The following is a 13,737-nucleotide window of genomic DNA, read 5'->3' as shown; positions in this document are numbered from 1 at the left end:
CACCAAAACTGCCAGAAAGCTATCTGTCCATGCAGAAGATGTACAGGCAAAATCATTTTATTATGTGGACAATCATTATGTATTGAATATGGTGGGAAAAAAACTAAATAACTAGATTTAGAAGCATTTAATTACATTGTTCTCTTCTCTTGTCCAGGTTCTATGCAGCAGAATTAATTTGTGGTCTCCAATTTCTACACAGCAGAGGCATCATCCATCGGTTAGTACAATAGTCTTACAGTACATGCTACAGCTATCTGCAATACTGGCAGTGCCTTCTCCTACCTTACATAGAAATCTCTTTATTTCACTGCAGAGATATCAAGCCAGATAACATCATGCTTGACAAGGATGGTCATATTAAGATCATTGACTTTGGCCTCGCTGTGGATGGAATGAATGGAGATAAAGTAGTCAGTGACCGCACGGGGACTTTTGAATACATGGCCCCAGAGGTGAGATTCAGAAATAGAGAAAGCTAGAGTTAGAAGGAGATTTTGGAGAACTAATTACAGTTTAATTTGTCATGGATTTGTTTTGGAAATGAATGTTTGGAAGGTACGGTAGCATTATGTCATTATAAAATATACTGACACAGACACAGCATTTAGAAAAAAGAATAGGCACTTGTGTGATTTGTAATGCATAGGAAACCATGTGCCTGTGTACTAAGCAATATAAAGTGTATAAGTGACTGCATTTCAGTAGCAGCTACAGCAATGTGTGTGCAGAAGACATGACATAACTGGATGGAGAGGACATAGCACTGCACAGATAGGCGGGAATTCAACTGGTTTCTTCCGTGACTGGCACTAGATGGTGCCCGATGGAACAAATCAATTGTTTCTCCGTTCGGGTGTGAGTGTTGCAGAGGGTAACATTTCTTCTCACAGCCTCCTGAGGTTGCGAGCAGGAATGTGCAATAAGTCTGTGATTTGGTTGCCATAACCAGGATTTTAGATGAGTTCATCCACTATACATGACTAAATACGGTCTAATTTGGTGCTACAAACATGATAATTAATGGACGCCTGAAACAACTGAATTTCCCCTACAGGGCCTGTAATGGATGTACAGGCATCACTGGTGGTTGCCCACCTGCCAGTTTATCCAAATGCCCTACATACTCCCTCCCTTGCATAAATTCATTTGGCCAAATATCTAGTGCCCAAGCACACTGTAATATAGATTGGTGCATCATTATACAGTACCTCACCATCCATTTGCTCCAGCCCCATGGCAGATACAGTTTCTCTGTCGGACCATGGTCTCCTATGCTTGTGGCTGTACAACAGCTTGCATTGACATGCCTGTAACACTCCCATTGACACACCCACTGACCAGACAATATTACGTGCACAACTAGTCACCTCCCAGTCACCGCCCAGGAACGCCCACTGCTGTACCGCCACCTTTCTAATACCATCTGAAGTGATCACAATAGCACCTCTGTGTGCGCACTCAGTGTAACGCATGTTGTGCAGGGGTCTCCATGACTTTTTGCGCATAACAGTTGCAAATAATTGCTCAACTATGTTACCATTGGCAATGCTTGCCACTCAGACTCAGGTCCATATTGTGCAGATGATGGAACACTGACCAGCAGCTGCACTAGGGAGGCAGCCATAGTGACAGAGTATACAGGCACCAGGGCTGTGCTACATGGGACAATACAGGTATTGGATCAGGATGTGGATTATAAGAAAGTGGTGTAAGCCAGTATAACAGAAAAACTAAAGGACAACAGTTGCTATAGTTCCATAAAGGCTGACATATAGGCTGGTAGATATAGTAGATGTAATTACAGATGGTATAATCTACATTATGACTAATCACATCTTTATCAGGTTCTCCAAGAAAAACCCTACGGGAAGGAAGTGGATTGGTGGTCACTAGGAGTAACACTCACTGGGATGGCTACAGGAAGGCATCCATTCTATAATGGGCCACATAAACAGCTCTTGTATAAGGCTGTTCTAAAGGAGAAGCCCACATTCCCAACATGGCTAGAGCCAGACGCAAAACATTTTCTGAAGCAGGTAAGCATATGAGTTTGTATATTACCCTTTAATGGTAGAATGCAGTATTAAAGCCATACAAACCTCACTATTTGGGCTCAGCCAACTGATAAAAGTGACTGTGAGTAATTGGCATGGGATGGCCATCGATGGGTAAATCATTGATGATCAATGGTTCCTAACCATCGTTAGGAAACCATTTATGGTTGCATCATCAATGGCCCCTTATCACACATGTGCAGTCCGAGGCCACCATCTGACATCAGATCTACGTGGCTGGTGTATATCACTGGTGAACATCCATTAATGGTAACTCTTTTTTCTTACCATTGATGTCAGACCTTCGATGCTTGCTAACAATCATTCCCACTATAAATATGCTGTTTGCATTGTTACATAGATCCTCTTTATAATTTTAGTAACATTGCAAATATTCACAAACTCTGCTAAGAAGAGTAGTGCCGGGCTTCTGTAGTGGGCAGACAGGCATGGGTAGGACTTCTGTTACTGGGCATCATATCCGCCAATTGCCCTGCAAGGACCACTACCCCACCCCTGCCCCAGCCAGCCACTTAATCAAATTGTAATACTGGGGGAAATGTAATAGGGTTCGAGTTTGCCAAGGTCCGGGATTTTGGCCGAGATCGCCCGTATTTTTAAAGTGGCAATCATTTACAAGGCAAAACCAATCTGGTTTTGCCTTGTATATGATCGCTGATTTAAAAATACGTCAGTCTCGGCCGAAATCCGGGACATCGGCAAACTCGGACCCTATTACATTTCCCCCATTGCATTTTCTGTGAGCAATTTATTAAAATTGGCAGTTTTCAGTGTTTTGGTGTTTGTTTGTTTGTTTGTTTGTTTTGGGGGTTGGGGGGATTATAGAAAAAAACTATTTTTTATAAACATATCATGCAGCAAATAGCAATTCCTATTGATTTTGTTATTTTAATAAAAAAATATATACATTAGCTTTCACTTATATAAATCACAGGTTATTCTGCCACCAAAAACTGCCAGAGGTGGTAGTGACCGGTGAGATCGCAGTACGGTGTTAGGATGACGTGAGAGGTTAGAGGTCCCAGTCTGGGAGGTCTCACAGCTTTTATGAGCACATTTACAAATCACTTTTTGAAGGCTTCATTTATTCAATAAATATAAAATAATCAACAATGCCAATAATGTATTTAGTTACTGCATCTGTAATATTTCAGATGAAGCCGTTGATTTGGGGAAAGTTTTACATATTTAAATATAAAATATAAACAGTGTAAAATAGCAGAAATATTTCAAGGTGATATATGTATAAGTTTACATATATTAGTGAATGGTATCCAAAAGGGGGACAGAAAAATGTTGTAGTGATTTCTGAATAAAAAAGTAAGATAGCTACGCATATAGGGATTTCAAAAAAAGTTAATAAGCATTTTATGTGCATTGTAAAGACAAATATTGCTTTAAATGAGCACCCCCAAAAGCAGACTCTAAGAAGTACAACTTTTAATAAAATAAGAATTAGTAAAAGAAAATGTGAAATGACACGCATTTGTTATTTAAAATTTACAGCTACTGAGAAAGAGGCCGCAAAAACGCCTCGGGGTGTCACATGACATACGGGAGCACCCCTTCCTGAAGGACATCGACTGGGCAGAGATAGAAAGCAGAAGAGTAAGACCACCATTCCTGCCATTTATGGTACGTTGGGATAAGGACAGCTACGGTTAGATGCCTATTCTAACGTACAATCAAAAGGAAGTTTTATTTATGCTGTACAATTGATATGTGCCAACATCAGATAGATAATGCATCATTGGGGGTGGGTATATTTGCTTGTCTTGCCCACACTCTCTGTTTTTATCATGGTTTGGTAATGTTAGATATACTCAACCAAGCAGGTCATCTAACCAGTTGTGTAAGCCCAGGGTAGTGATCATGCTGCCCTCCAGCTACTACGTACTTCCACAGAAGCTGTAGGGCAGCATGTTACATGTACTTGAACATTAGCCCTAATGGGCCTATTTCATGTAATTAGAAAAAATATCAACCGGAAACACAGACTATCCCTTTAGAAATAGATATATTTTTATATATTTTGGACATATTATTCATTATCAGGTTCTAGACCCGATAATCAGAATCTTATAGCTGATTATCGTCCCTGTCTAATTGCCGATTATTGTCTCTGTGATGTAAGAGCCGAAGTGATCTCCTATTTGAATACGTCACTTCTACTTAAGGTGCGGGGTGCAGTACACTAACATGCAACTTTAGGTCCAGAAACACGCATAGATTTGTGGTTATTGTACCCTACAATTCTGGTTATCTGAAATTTGGAAGATATTTATTTTCAAAACACACTGAAGAGACCCCAAAGACTCTATCTGATGTCACCCTATTTCCAGATGTAATAAATCCAGGAAGAACTGTATCTAGTAGTCACTAATTGAACATTTACTACAAGCTCCACTTTAGCTTTTATTTATCAGTAATGCCTTGCACCTGCAGCCTCAATAGCATTTGTCTATGATACGCTATAGAAGATTCCAGGGACATCCAATGCTGGCTACACTGCACAAATGGGGAGGTAGTTAATTTGCCAACAGTGAAAATGTAGACAGTGTAATGATGACCAGAGAATGCCGACACAAAATGAATTTAATTTAAATAATTTTAGCCATTACAGCATTATAACTTTAAACATGATGTTTTAACATTATAATGGAAATACATTTAAAATGCTTTAAATAAATACCATGGGGTAAATTTACTAAGATTCGTATTTTCCCGTTTCAGGTCAAAGTTCAATCACGAATGACATCGAAAGTGTAAAACTGCAACTTTTTGAATTTGTTACGATGGATTTACTAAGCTGTCGTATTCGGGTTTTTCTTTTCTTCCGATGTCGATGTCATTCGTGTTTTTTTTGTGTTTTTTACGGCAGTGATTAGCAAAACACTGCCGACTTTTTTACAATTAATCTCGGCCGGATCTCTGTGATCCGTGCTGGGGTTCTATTTTTTTTTTTTTTTTATTAAACACTGTAAAATTTAAAAAAAAAATTGCGTGGGGTCCCCCCTCCTAAGCATAACCAGCCTCGGGCTCTTTGAGCCGATCCTGGTTGCCGAAATATGGGAAAAAAAATGACAGGGGTTCCCCCATATTTAAGCAACCAGCATCGGGCTCTGCGCCTGGTCCTGGTTCCAAAAATACGGGGGACAAAAAGAGTAGGGGTCCCCCGTATTTTTAAAACCAGCACCGGGCTCCACTAGCTGGACAGATAATGCCACAGCCGGGGGTCACTTTTATATAGTGCCCTGCGGCCGTGGCATCAAAAATCCATCTAGTCACCCCTGGCCGGGGTACCCTGGGGGAGTGGGGACCCCTTCAATCAAGGGGTCCCCCCCCCCAGCCACCCAAGGGCCAGGGGTGAAGCCCGAGGCTGTCCCCCCCCATCCAATGGGCTGCGGATGGGGAGGCTGATAGCCTTTGTTGTAAAAGAAAAGATATTGTTTTTAGTAGCAGTACTACAAGGCCCAGCAAGCCTCCCCCGCATGCTGGTACTTGGAGAACCACAAGTACCAGCATGCGACGGAAAAACGGGCCCGCTGGTACCTGTAGTACTACTACTAAAAAAATACCCAAAAAAAGACAAGACACACACACCGTGAAAGTATAATTTTATTACATACATACACACATACATACATACTTACCTTAAGTTCCCACGCAGGTCGGTCCTCTTCTCCAGTAGAATCCAAGGGGTACCTGTTGAAGAAATTATACTCACGAGATCCAGGGGTCCAGGCTCCTCGGGAAATCCAGGGGTAATCCACGTACTTGAAAAAAATAACAAAACGGTGTCCCGACCACGAACTGAAAGGGGACCCATGTTTACACATGGGTCACCTTTCCACGAATGCCAGAAACCCACTTTGACTTCTGTCTAAGTGGGTTTCTTCAGCCAATCAGGGAGCGCCACGTTGTAGCACTCTCCTGATCAGCTGTGTGCTCCTGTCCTCACTGACAGGCAGCACACGGCAGTGTTACAATGTAGCGCCTATGCGCTCCATTGTAACCAATGGTGGGAACTTTCTGCCCTGCGGTTGACCTAAAGTGACGTCACCGCTGAGCAGAAAGTTCCCAGCATTGGTTACAATGTAGCGCATAGGCGCTACATTGTAACACTGCCGTGTGCTGCCTGTCAGTGAGGACAGGAGCACACAGCTGATCAGGAGAGTGCTACAACGTGGCGCTTCCTGATTGGCTGAAGAAACCCACTTAGACAGAAGTCAAAGTGGGTTTCTGGCATTCGTGGAAAGGTGACCCATGTGCAAACATGGGTCCCCTTTCAGTTCGTGGTCGGGACACCGTTTTGTTATTTTTTTCAAGTACGTGGATTACCCCTGGATTTCCCGAGGAGCCTGGACCCCTGGATCTCGTGAGTATAATTTCTTCAAAAGGTACCCCTTGGATTCTACTGGAGAAGAGGACCGACCTGCGTGGGAACTTAAGGTAAGTATGTATGTATGTGTGTATGTATGTAATAAAATTATACTTTCACGGTGTGTGTGTCTTGTCTTTTTTTGGGTATTTTTTTAGTAGTAGTACTACAGGTACCAGCGGGCCCGTTTTTCCGTCGCATGCTGGTACTTGTGGTTCTCCAAGTACCAGCATGCGGGGGAGGCTTGCTGGGCCTTGTAGTACTGCTACTAAAAACAATATCTTTTCTTTTACAACAAAGGCTATCAGCCTCCCCATCCGCAGCCCATTGGATGGGGGGGGACAGCCTCGGGCTTCACCCCTGGCCCTTGGGTGGCTGGGGGGGGGGACCCCTTGATTGAAGGGGTCTCCACTCCCCCAGGGTACCCCGGCCAGGAGTGACTAGTTGGATTTTTGATGCCACGGCCGCAGGGCACTATATAAAAGTGACCCCCGGCTGTGGCATTATCTGTCCAGCTAGTGGAGCCCGGTGCTGGTTTTAAAAATACGGGGGACCCCTACTCTTTTTGTCCCCCGTATTTTTGGGACCAGGACCAGGCGCAGAGCCCGATGCTGGTTGCTTAAATATGGGGGAACCCCTGTCATTTTTTTTCCCATATTTCTGCAACCAGGATCGGCTCAAAGAGCCCGAGGCTGGTTATGCTTAGGAGGGGGGACCCCACGCAATTTTTTTTGAAAAAATAAGCACTTTCCCACCCCTTCCCACTGATATACATGCACGGATCTCATGGATCCGTGCATGCCTATCCAATCACGAATAAAAAAAAAAGGTCTGTTTTTTTTTAGCACTTTTTTACGAGTTGTAATTTTTCACGGCAGTGTTTTTTTTTTTTTTGCTTTGCACTTCTTAGGGGGAAATTTACTAAGCTCCTGATTTTGACCGAGATGCCGTTTTTTCATCAAAGTGTCATCTCGGTAATTTACTAAACACTAATCACGGCAGAGATGAGGGCATTCGTAATTTTTTGCAAGTCCAAGTAAAAAATTACGAATGAATACACCATCGGTCAAAACGCGGCTGTTTAAGTATGAATCTCGGTCATTTACTAAGAAGTGCAAAGCAAAAAAAAAACAAACACTGCCGTGAAAAATTACAACTCGTAAAAAAGTGCTAAAAAAAAACAGACCTTTTTTTTTTATTCGTGATTGGATAGGCATGCACGGATCCATGAGATCCGTGCATGTATATCAGTGGGAAGGGGTGGGAAAGTGCTTATTTTTACAAAAAAAATTGCGTGGGGTCCCCCCTCCTAAGCATAACCAGCCTCGGGCTCTTTGAGCCGATCCTGGTTGCAGAAATATGGGGGAAAAAATGACAGGGGTTCCCCCATATTTAAGCAACCAGCATCGGGCTCTGCGCCTGGTCCTGGTTCCAAAAATACGGGGGACAAAAAGAGTAGGGGTCCCCCGTATTTTTAAAACCAGCACCGGGCTCCACTAGCTGGACAGATAATGCCACAGCCGGGGGTCACTTTTATATAGTGCCCTGCGGCCGTGGCATCAAAAATCCAACTAGTCACTCCTGGCCGGGGGTACCCTGGGGGAGTGGGGACCCCTTCAATCAAGGGGTCCCCCCCCCAGCCACCCAAGGGCCAGGGGTGAAGCCCGAGGCTGTCCCCCTCCATCCAATGGGCTGCGGATGGGGAGGCTGATAGCCTTTGTTGTAAAAGAAAAGATATTGTTTTTAGTAGCAGTACTACAAGGCCCAGCAAGCCTCCCCCGCATGCTGGTACTTGGAGAACCACAAGTACCAGCATGCGACGGAAAAACGGGCCCGCTGGTACCTGTAGTACTACTACAAAAAAAATACCCAAAAAAAGACAAGACACACACACCGTGAAAGTATAATTTTATTACATACATACACACATACATACATACTTACCTTAAGTTCCCACGCAGGTCGGTCCTCTTCTCCAGTAGAATCCAAGGGGTACCTGTTGAAGAAATTATACTCACGAGATCCAGGGGTCCAGGCTCCTCGGGAAATCCAGGGGTAATCCACGTACTTGAAAAAAATAACAAAACGGTGTCCCGACCACGAACTGAAAGGGGACCCATGTTTGCACATGGGTCACCTTTCCACGAATGCCAGAAACCCACTTTGACTTCTGTCTAAGTGGGTTTCTTCAGCCAATCAGGGAGCGCCACGTTGTAGCACTCTCCTGATCAGCTGTGTGCTCCTGTCCTCACTGACAGGCAGCACACGGCAGTGTTACAATGTAGCGCCTATGCGCTACATTGTAACCAATGCTGGGAACTTTCTGCTCAGCGGTGACGTCACTTTAGGTCAACCGCAGGGCAGAAAGTTCCCATCATTGGTTACAATGTAGCGCATAGGCGCTACATTGTAACACTGCCGTGTGCTGCCTGTCAGTGAGGACAGGAGCACACAGCTGATCAGGAGAGTGCTACAACGTGGCGCTCCCTGATTGGCTGAAGAAACCCACTTAGACAGAAGTCAAAGTGGGTTTCTGGCATTCGTGGAAAGGTGACCCATGTGCAAACATGGGTCCCCTTTCAGTTCGTGGTCGGGACACCGTTTTGTTATTTTTTTCAAGTACGTGGATTACCCCTGGATTTCCCGAGGAGCCTGGACCCCTGGATCTCGTGAGTATAATTTCTTCAACAGGTACCCCTTGGATTCTACTGGAGAAGAGGACCGACCTGCGTGGGAACTTAAGGTAAGTATGTATGTATGTGTGTATGTATGTAATAAAATTATACTTTCACGGTGTGTGTGTCTTGTCTTTTTTTGGGTATTTTTTTAGTAGTAGTACTACTACAGGTACCAGCGGGCCCGTTTTTCCGTCGCATGCTGGTACTTGTGGTTCTCCAAGTACCAGCATGCGGGGGAGGCTTGCTGGGCCTTGTAGTACTGCTACTAAAAACAATATCTTTTCTTTTACAACAAAGGCTATCAGCCTCCCCATCCGCAGCCCATTGGATGGGGGGGGACAGCCTCGGGCTTCACCCCTGGCCCTTGGGTGGCTGGGGGGGGGGGACCCCTTGATTGAAGGGGTCCCCACTCCCCCAGGGTACCCCGGCCAGGGGTGACTAGATGGATTTTTGATGCCACGGCCGCAGGGCACTATATAAAAGTGACCCCCGGCTGTGGCATTATCTGTCCAGCTAGTGGAGCCCGGTGCTGGTTTTAAAAATACGGGGGACCCCTACTCTTTTTGTCCCCCGTATTTTTGGAACCAGGACCAGGCGCAGAGCCCGATGCTGGTTGCTTAAATATGGGGGAACCCCTGTCATTTTTTTTCCCATATTTCGGCAACCAGGATCGGCTCAAAGAGCCCGAGGCTGGTTATGCTTAGGAGGGGGGACCCCACGCAATTTTTTTTTAAAATTTTACAGTGTTTAATTAAAAAAAAAAAAAAAATAGAACCCCAGCACGGATCACACAGATCCGGCCGAGATTAATTGTAAAAAAGTCGGCAGTGTTTTGCTAATCACTGCCGTAAAAAACACAAAAAAAACACGAATGACATCGACATCGGAAGAAAAGAAAAACCCGAATACGACAGCTTAGTAAATCCATCGTAACAAATTCAAAAAGTTGCAGTTTTACACTTTCGATGTCATTCGTGATTGAACTTTGACCTGAATCTGGAAAATACGAATCTTAGTAAATTTACCCCTTAGTAAATGACCGAGATTCATACTTAAACAGCCGCGTTTTGACCGATGGTGTATTCATTCGTAATTTTTTACTTGGACTTGCAAAAAATTACGAATGCCCTCATCTCTGCCGTGATTAGTGTTTAGTAAATTACCGAGATGACACTTTGATGAAAAAACGGCATCTCGGTCAAAATCGGGAGCTTAGTATATTTCCCCCCATGTCTGAATTCTCTAGTCAACATTACACTGTTATTCTGACTGTTCACTTTCTGACTGTCAACAGATTATGCCAAACCCACCCCAATATGACATCACTATACACAATAAGCAGTGTGCAGCTTTGAATAGTATTTTCAACAATCTGTCTGCCAAATGAATTTTTTCTGACCCCACAGCCAGATATCTAAACTGCTACCAACTGTGTATATCAATAAAGCTCAAATGAGCATAGAGTTTCCAGTTTTACCTTGATACTAAAGGGGACATGCACTAAGCAGTGATAAAAGTGGAGAAGTGAGCCAGTGGAGAAGTTCCCCATGGCAACCAATCAGGATTGACGTAACATTTATAATTTGCATACTATGGAAGTAAACAGAGCAGCTGATTGGTTGCCATGGGCAGCTTCTCCACTGGCTCACTTCTCCACTTTCATCACTGCTTAGTACATGTCCCCCTAAATATCATGTCGCAGAGTGGCACTGAATTGCATGATGGTTTTAAACAGTATGCCAGTTTTACTATGTATGTACAGTATAATGCTTACATAATAGTAACAATATTTTTTTGTTTTGCAGCACGTTCCAGAGCTCCAGGAACATCCTAGTTTGGAGCTGAAACTGGAAGATAGCATGGCAGCTGACCCTATACCAGGATTTTCCTTTATTGGAGACACAGTAAGATAGACTTCATAAATTCCTTCATGATTTTGGGCACTCCCAATTATTGCAGAAATATCAATGTGACGTATAAGCCAGAAGAAATATGGCAAGGTTTTTTATCTTAGCTGTATGTCCGAATACACATCTGTGCAGGCACAGACAAAGGCTGTGTTTTCCAATCTCATCTACCTAGGCACCTGATCCGCACAGGTAATTACTGTCTGGCTACAGAATGCCAGAATGGATGTACACTTAAATTGACTTTACACAGATTGGTTTTCCATACTTTGACAAAATGTAACATTTTGCTATGAGTGTAGGATATTGTTTATTGTACTGGTAATTTTAAGAGGCTAGGTAAAGCTGCTTGTATAGTCCTGAAATAGGATTACCGACATGAAATCTGGGTGTAAGAAATTCTCTCCCATGTTCATACATTTATTTAATGTATTTTCTCATTTATAAGCATCTAAATGTAATCTTAAGTATGGGATTTTGTTTCCAGAAGCCACATATCCAGAAAAGTCTCAATCCAGAACGGGCAAAATGGTGGCTCTGAAGTTCACACAGACATGATCACCAGTTGTTTCTTTAGGTTGGGTATGCGTGGCTGGCGGTCAGGAGACCGCTGGTCACCATACCGATGCCGGGATACCGGCTTTTAGATGCCCGACGGGGAAGTGATGGTCAAGCGCAACAAAGCCCCTTGCGGGCTCGCTACGCTCCCCACGCTGTGGGATCGGTATTCCCACTCAATGGGTATTGTGGACACCCACGAGTGGGAATAATCCCTGTTAGTTGGCATGGGACTTTAAGGTGGTAGGGTTCCGGCGTCGATATTGTGACCAGCAGACTCCTGACTACCTCCCTTTCTTCCTATATAGTAGTTACTATAAGGGTTCACTTCAACTCCGCCAAACATTCATCCCATCCATTTGGATGATTTGATTTGGACCCTCAGAGTTAGAATACAGATGTTTTTGAAAAAACAATAGTCAATTATGAAAATGTCTCAACAAAAATCAGTATCCCCACGTGTGATGCTGTGAAGCACTGCTGGCATAATAAGGGGTTTATTTACTAAGGGGTCTATTTACTAAGCATGGAATAGAGATAAAGTGCACGGAGATAAAGTACCAGCCAACCAGCTTCTAACTGTCATTTCTCAAACACAGCCTTTGACATGGCAGTTAAGAGCTGATTGGCTGGTACTTTATCTCCGTCCACTTTATCTCCATCCAAAGCTTAGTAAATAGACCCCTAAATTCCAATAAATTTTTATCAATTTCAAACAAAAGTGTTGCTATGGGGCAAACAAAGTTCTGGCTGTGGTCCTGGACAGAAGGACAATCCTTATCTAACAGATGCAGCGCAACAAGTGCAATTCATCTAATAGCAATCTGACTGTCAGTGAGAGAGGAGAGGAAGAGGAGAAGAGAGGTGTAAGCTACTAACTAGCGATCCTGACGAGTGGTCGTGTCGCTCTCACTAGCACGGATTAGCAGCACTCTACACCTCTACAACTAGCTTGTTACTCTCACTTACTGTAACACTGTTTCTTTCCAGGAATAGGACAGCCATCAGCCAGAACACAGATTTCTCCATCTCCACCAAACATCAGCCTGGCCAAGTCTACTGAGGCCTCTTGGGATAGCCATCTCCCAAAACAACATCTCCCTCTGTCTTCTGAAGCATTATCTTAAAAAAGAATTATAAAAAAAATATAAAAAACATTAATATAGTATACTATAAATACAAACTTTGCAAACCCCTATATGTATCTCTTTATCACTTTTCAGAGTGATGCCGACTGAACTCGGACGTTTTTTTAAAGGGGCAATCATGAACAAGACATGATTTAGCCTTTTACATGATTGCCTCTTTAAAAATAAAAAAGTGCCTGGATGAGGAGAGGATGAGGAGTATTTCTGAGTTCACAATAATATTGTCTGGTGATCACTCCCTCTTTTACATATGGGTCCCCCTTAGTTTATTGGGGCTAGAATAAGACAGATATACCCCCATTCACAAAGTCATAATGATTCTCTGGTGATCATACAAGAATAACTTCTCACAGGTCACATCATTTGCAAGAGGTCACTTCCTCAGCCAACCATGCAGGGCCGGCTCCAGACACGTTCGACTGGAGCGGCCGTGCAGGGCGCTGGCTATTTAAGAGTGGCTGCCCATTTCTAATATGGTGCCAGCCGTCAGCCAATCAGAGTTCGTGGACCGGCAGCGGCGGCCCCTGATTGGCTGCCGGGCCGCGAGCTTTGATTGGCTCGTGGACCGGCGCCCATATTTGAGATGACTGGCGGCCGGGGACGGGGGGAGAGCCGCGCTGCGGACCAGACATCGCGGTGAGTGAGCCGGGGTTTGAGGGCGGGACGGGTGTACAGCAGCTCGGGAAGCTTATCCCTGCTGCCGTAGCTCTCTGCCTGCATGTAGCTGAGGTGTCGGGAGCAAAGCTCCCAGACCTAAGCACACTGCGCACCGCCCATCCCCGTCGCACTGAGATCCGGCTATCTGGCACTGGGGGCATTTGTGTATCTGGCAGTGCAGCACTATGGGGGCATTTGTGTATCTGGCAACGCAGCACTGTGGGGGCATTTGTATATCTGGCAGCACTATGGAGGCATTTGTGTATTTGGCAGCACAGGGGGCATTAGTGTGTCTGGCAGCACAGCACTGAGGGGGCATTAGTGTATCTG

General features: G+C 44.3%; 2 protein-coding genes across 3 annotated transcripts in view; both read left to right on the top strand.

Annotated features, from left to right (window-relative positions):
* LOC134991012 (protein kinase C delta type-like) overlaps nucleotides 1–233 on the top strand; it is a 34,990-nt gene extending 34,757 nt beyond the window's left edge. The window contains exon 4 of the mRNA XM_063950727.1: nucleotides 158–233. Within this exon, the coding sequence (XP_063806797.1) occupies nucleotides 158–233 (76 nt within the window). The remainder of the gene's footprint in view (nucleotides 1–157) is intronic.
* LOC135050639 (protein kinase C delta type-like) lies at nucleotides 215–12,752 on the top strand. Of its 2 annotated transcripts, none has more exons than XR_010241712.1 (5): nucleotides 215–455; nucleotides 1,848–2,039; nucleotides 3,585–3,713; nucleotides 10,943–11,236; nucleotides 12,593–12,752. XR_010241712.1 is itself a non-coding variant. In XM_063957070.1 (5 exons), the coding sequence occupies exons 1-5, from the start codon at nucleotides 339–341 to the stop codon at nucleotides 12,596–12,598; spliced, it is 543 nt and encodes a 180-aa protein (XP_063813140.1). In that variant the 5' UTR covers nucleotides 215–338; the 3' UTR covers nucleotides 12,599–12,752. The 2 variants fall into 2 exon arrangements, 1 of the variants encoding a protein (XP_063813140.1); XM_063957070.1 differs by having other exon boundaries at nucleotides 10,943–11,041.
* Nucleotides 12,753–13,737: the final 985 nt, after the last annotated feature.

The sequence above is a fragment of the Pseudophryne corroboree genome, chromosome 2 (genome assembly GCF_028390025.1).
Source record: "Pseudophryne corroboree isolate aPseCor3 chromosome 2, aPseCor3.hap2, whole genome shotgun sequence".
Taxonomy (NCBI): domain Eukaryota; kingdom Metazoa; phylum Chordata; class Amphibia; order Anura; family Myobatrachidae; genus Pseudophryne; species Pseudophryne corroboree.
This window is presented reverse-complemented; position numbering and strand designations above follow the sequence as displayed.

Coding starts and splice junctions, on each gene's coding strand:
- LOC135050639 (XM_063957070.1), top strand. CDS start 339: ATGCTTGACAAGGATGGTCATATTAAGATCATTGACTTTGGCCTCGCT. Junction 456..1,847: donor TTGAATACATGGCCCCAGAG/GTGAGATTCAGA, acceptor CATCTTTATCAG/GTTCTCCAAGAAAAACCCTA. Junction 2,040..3,584: donor CAAAACATTTTCTGAAGCAG/GTAAGCATATGA, acceptor TAAAATTTACAG/CTACTGAGAAAGAGGCCGCA.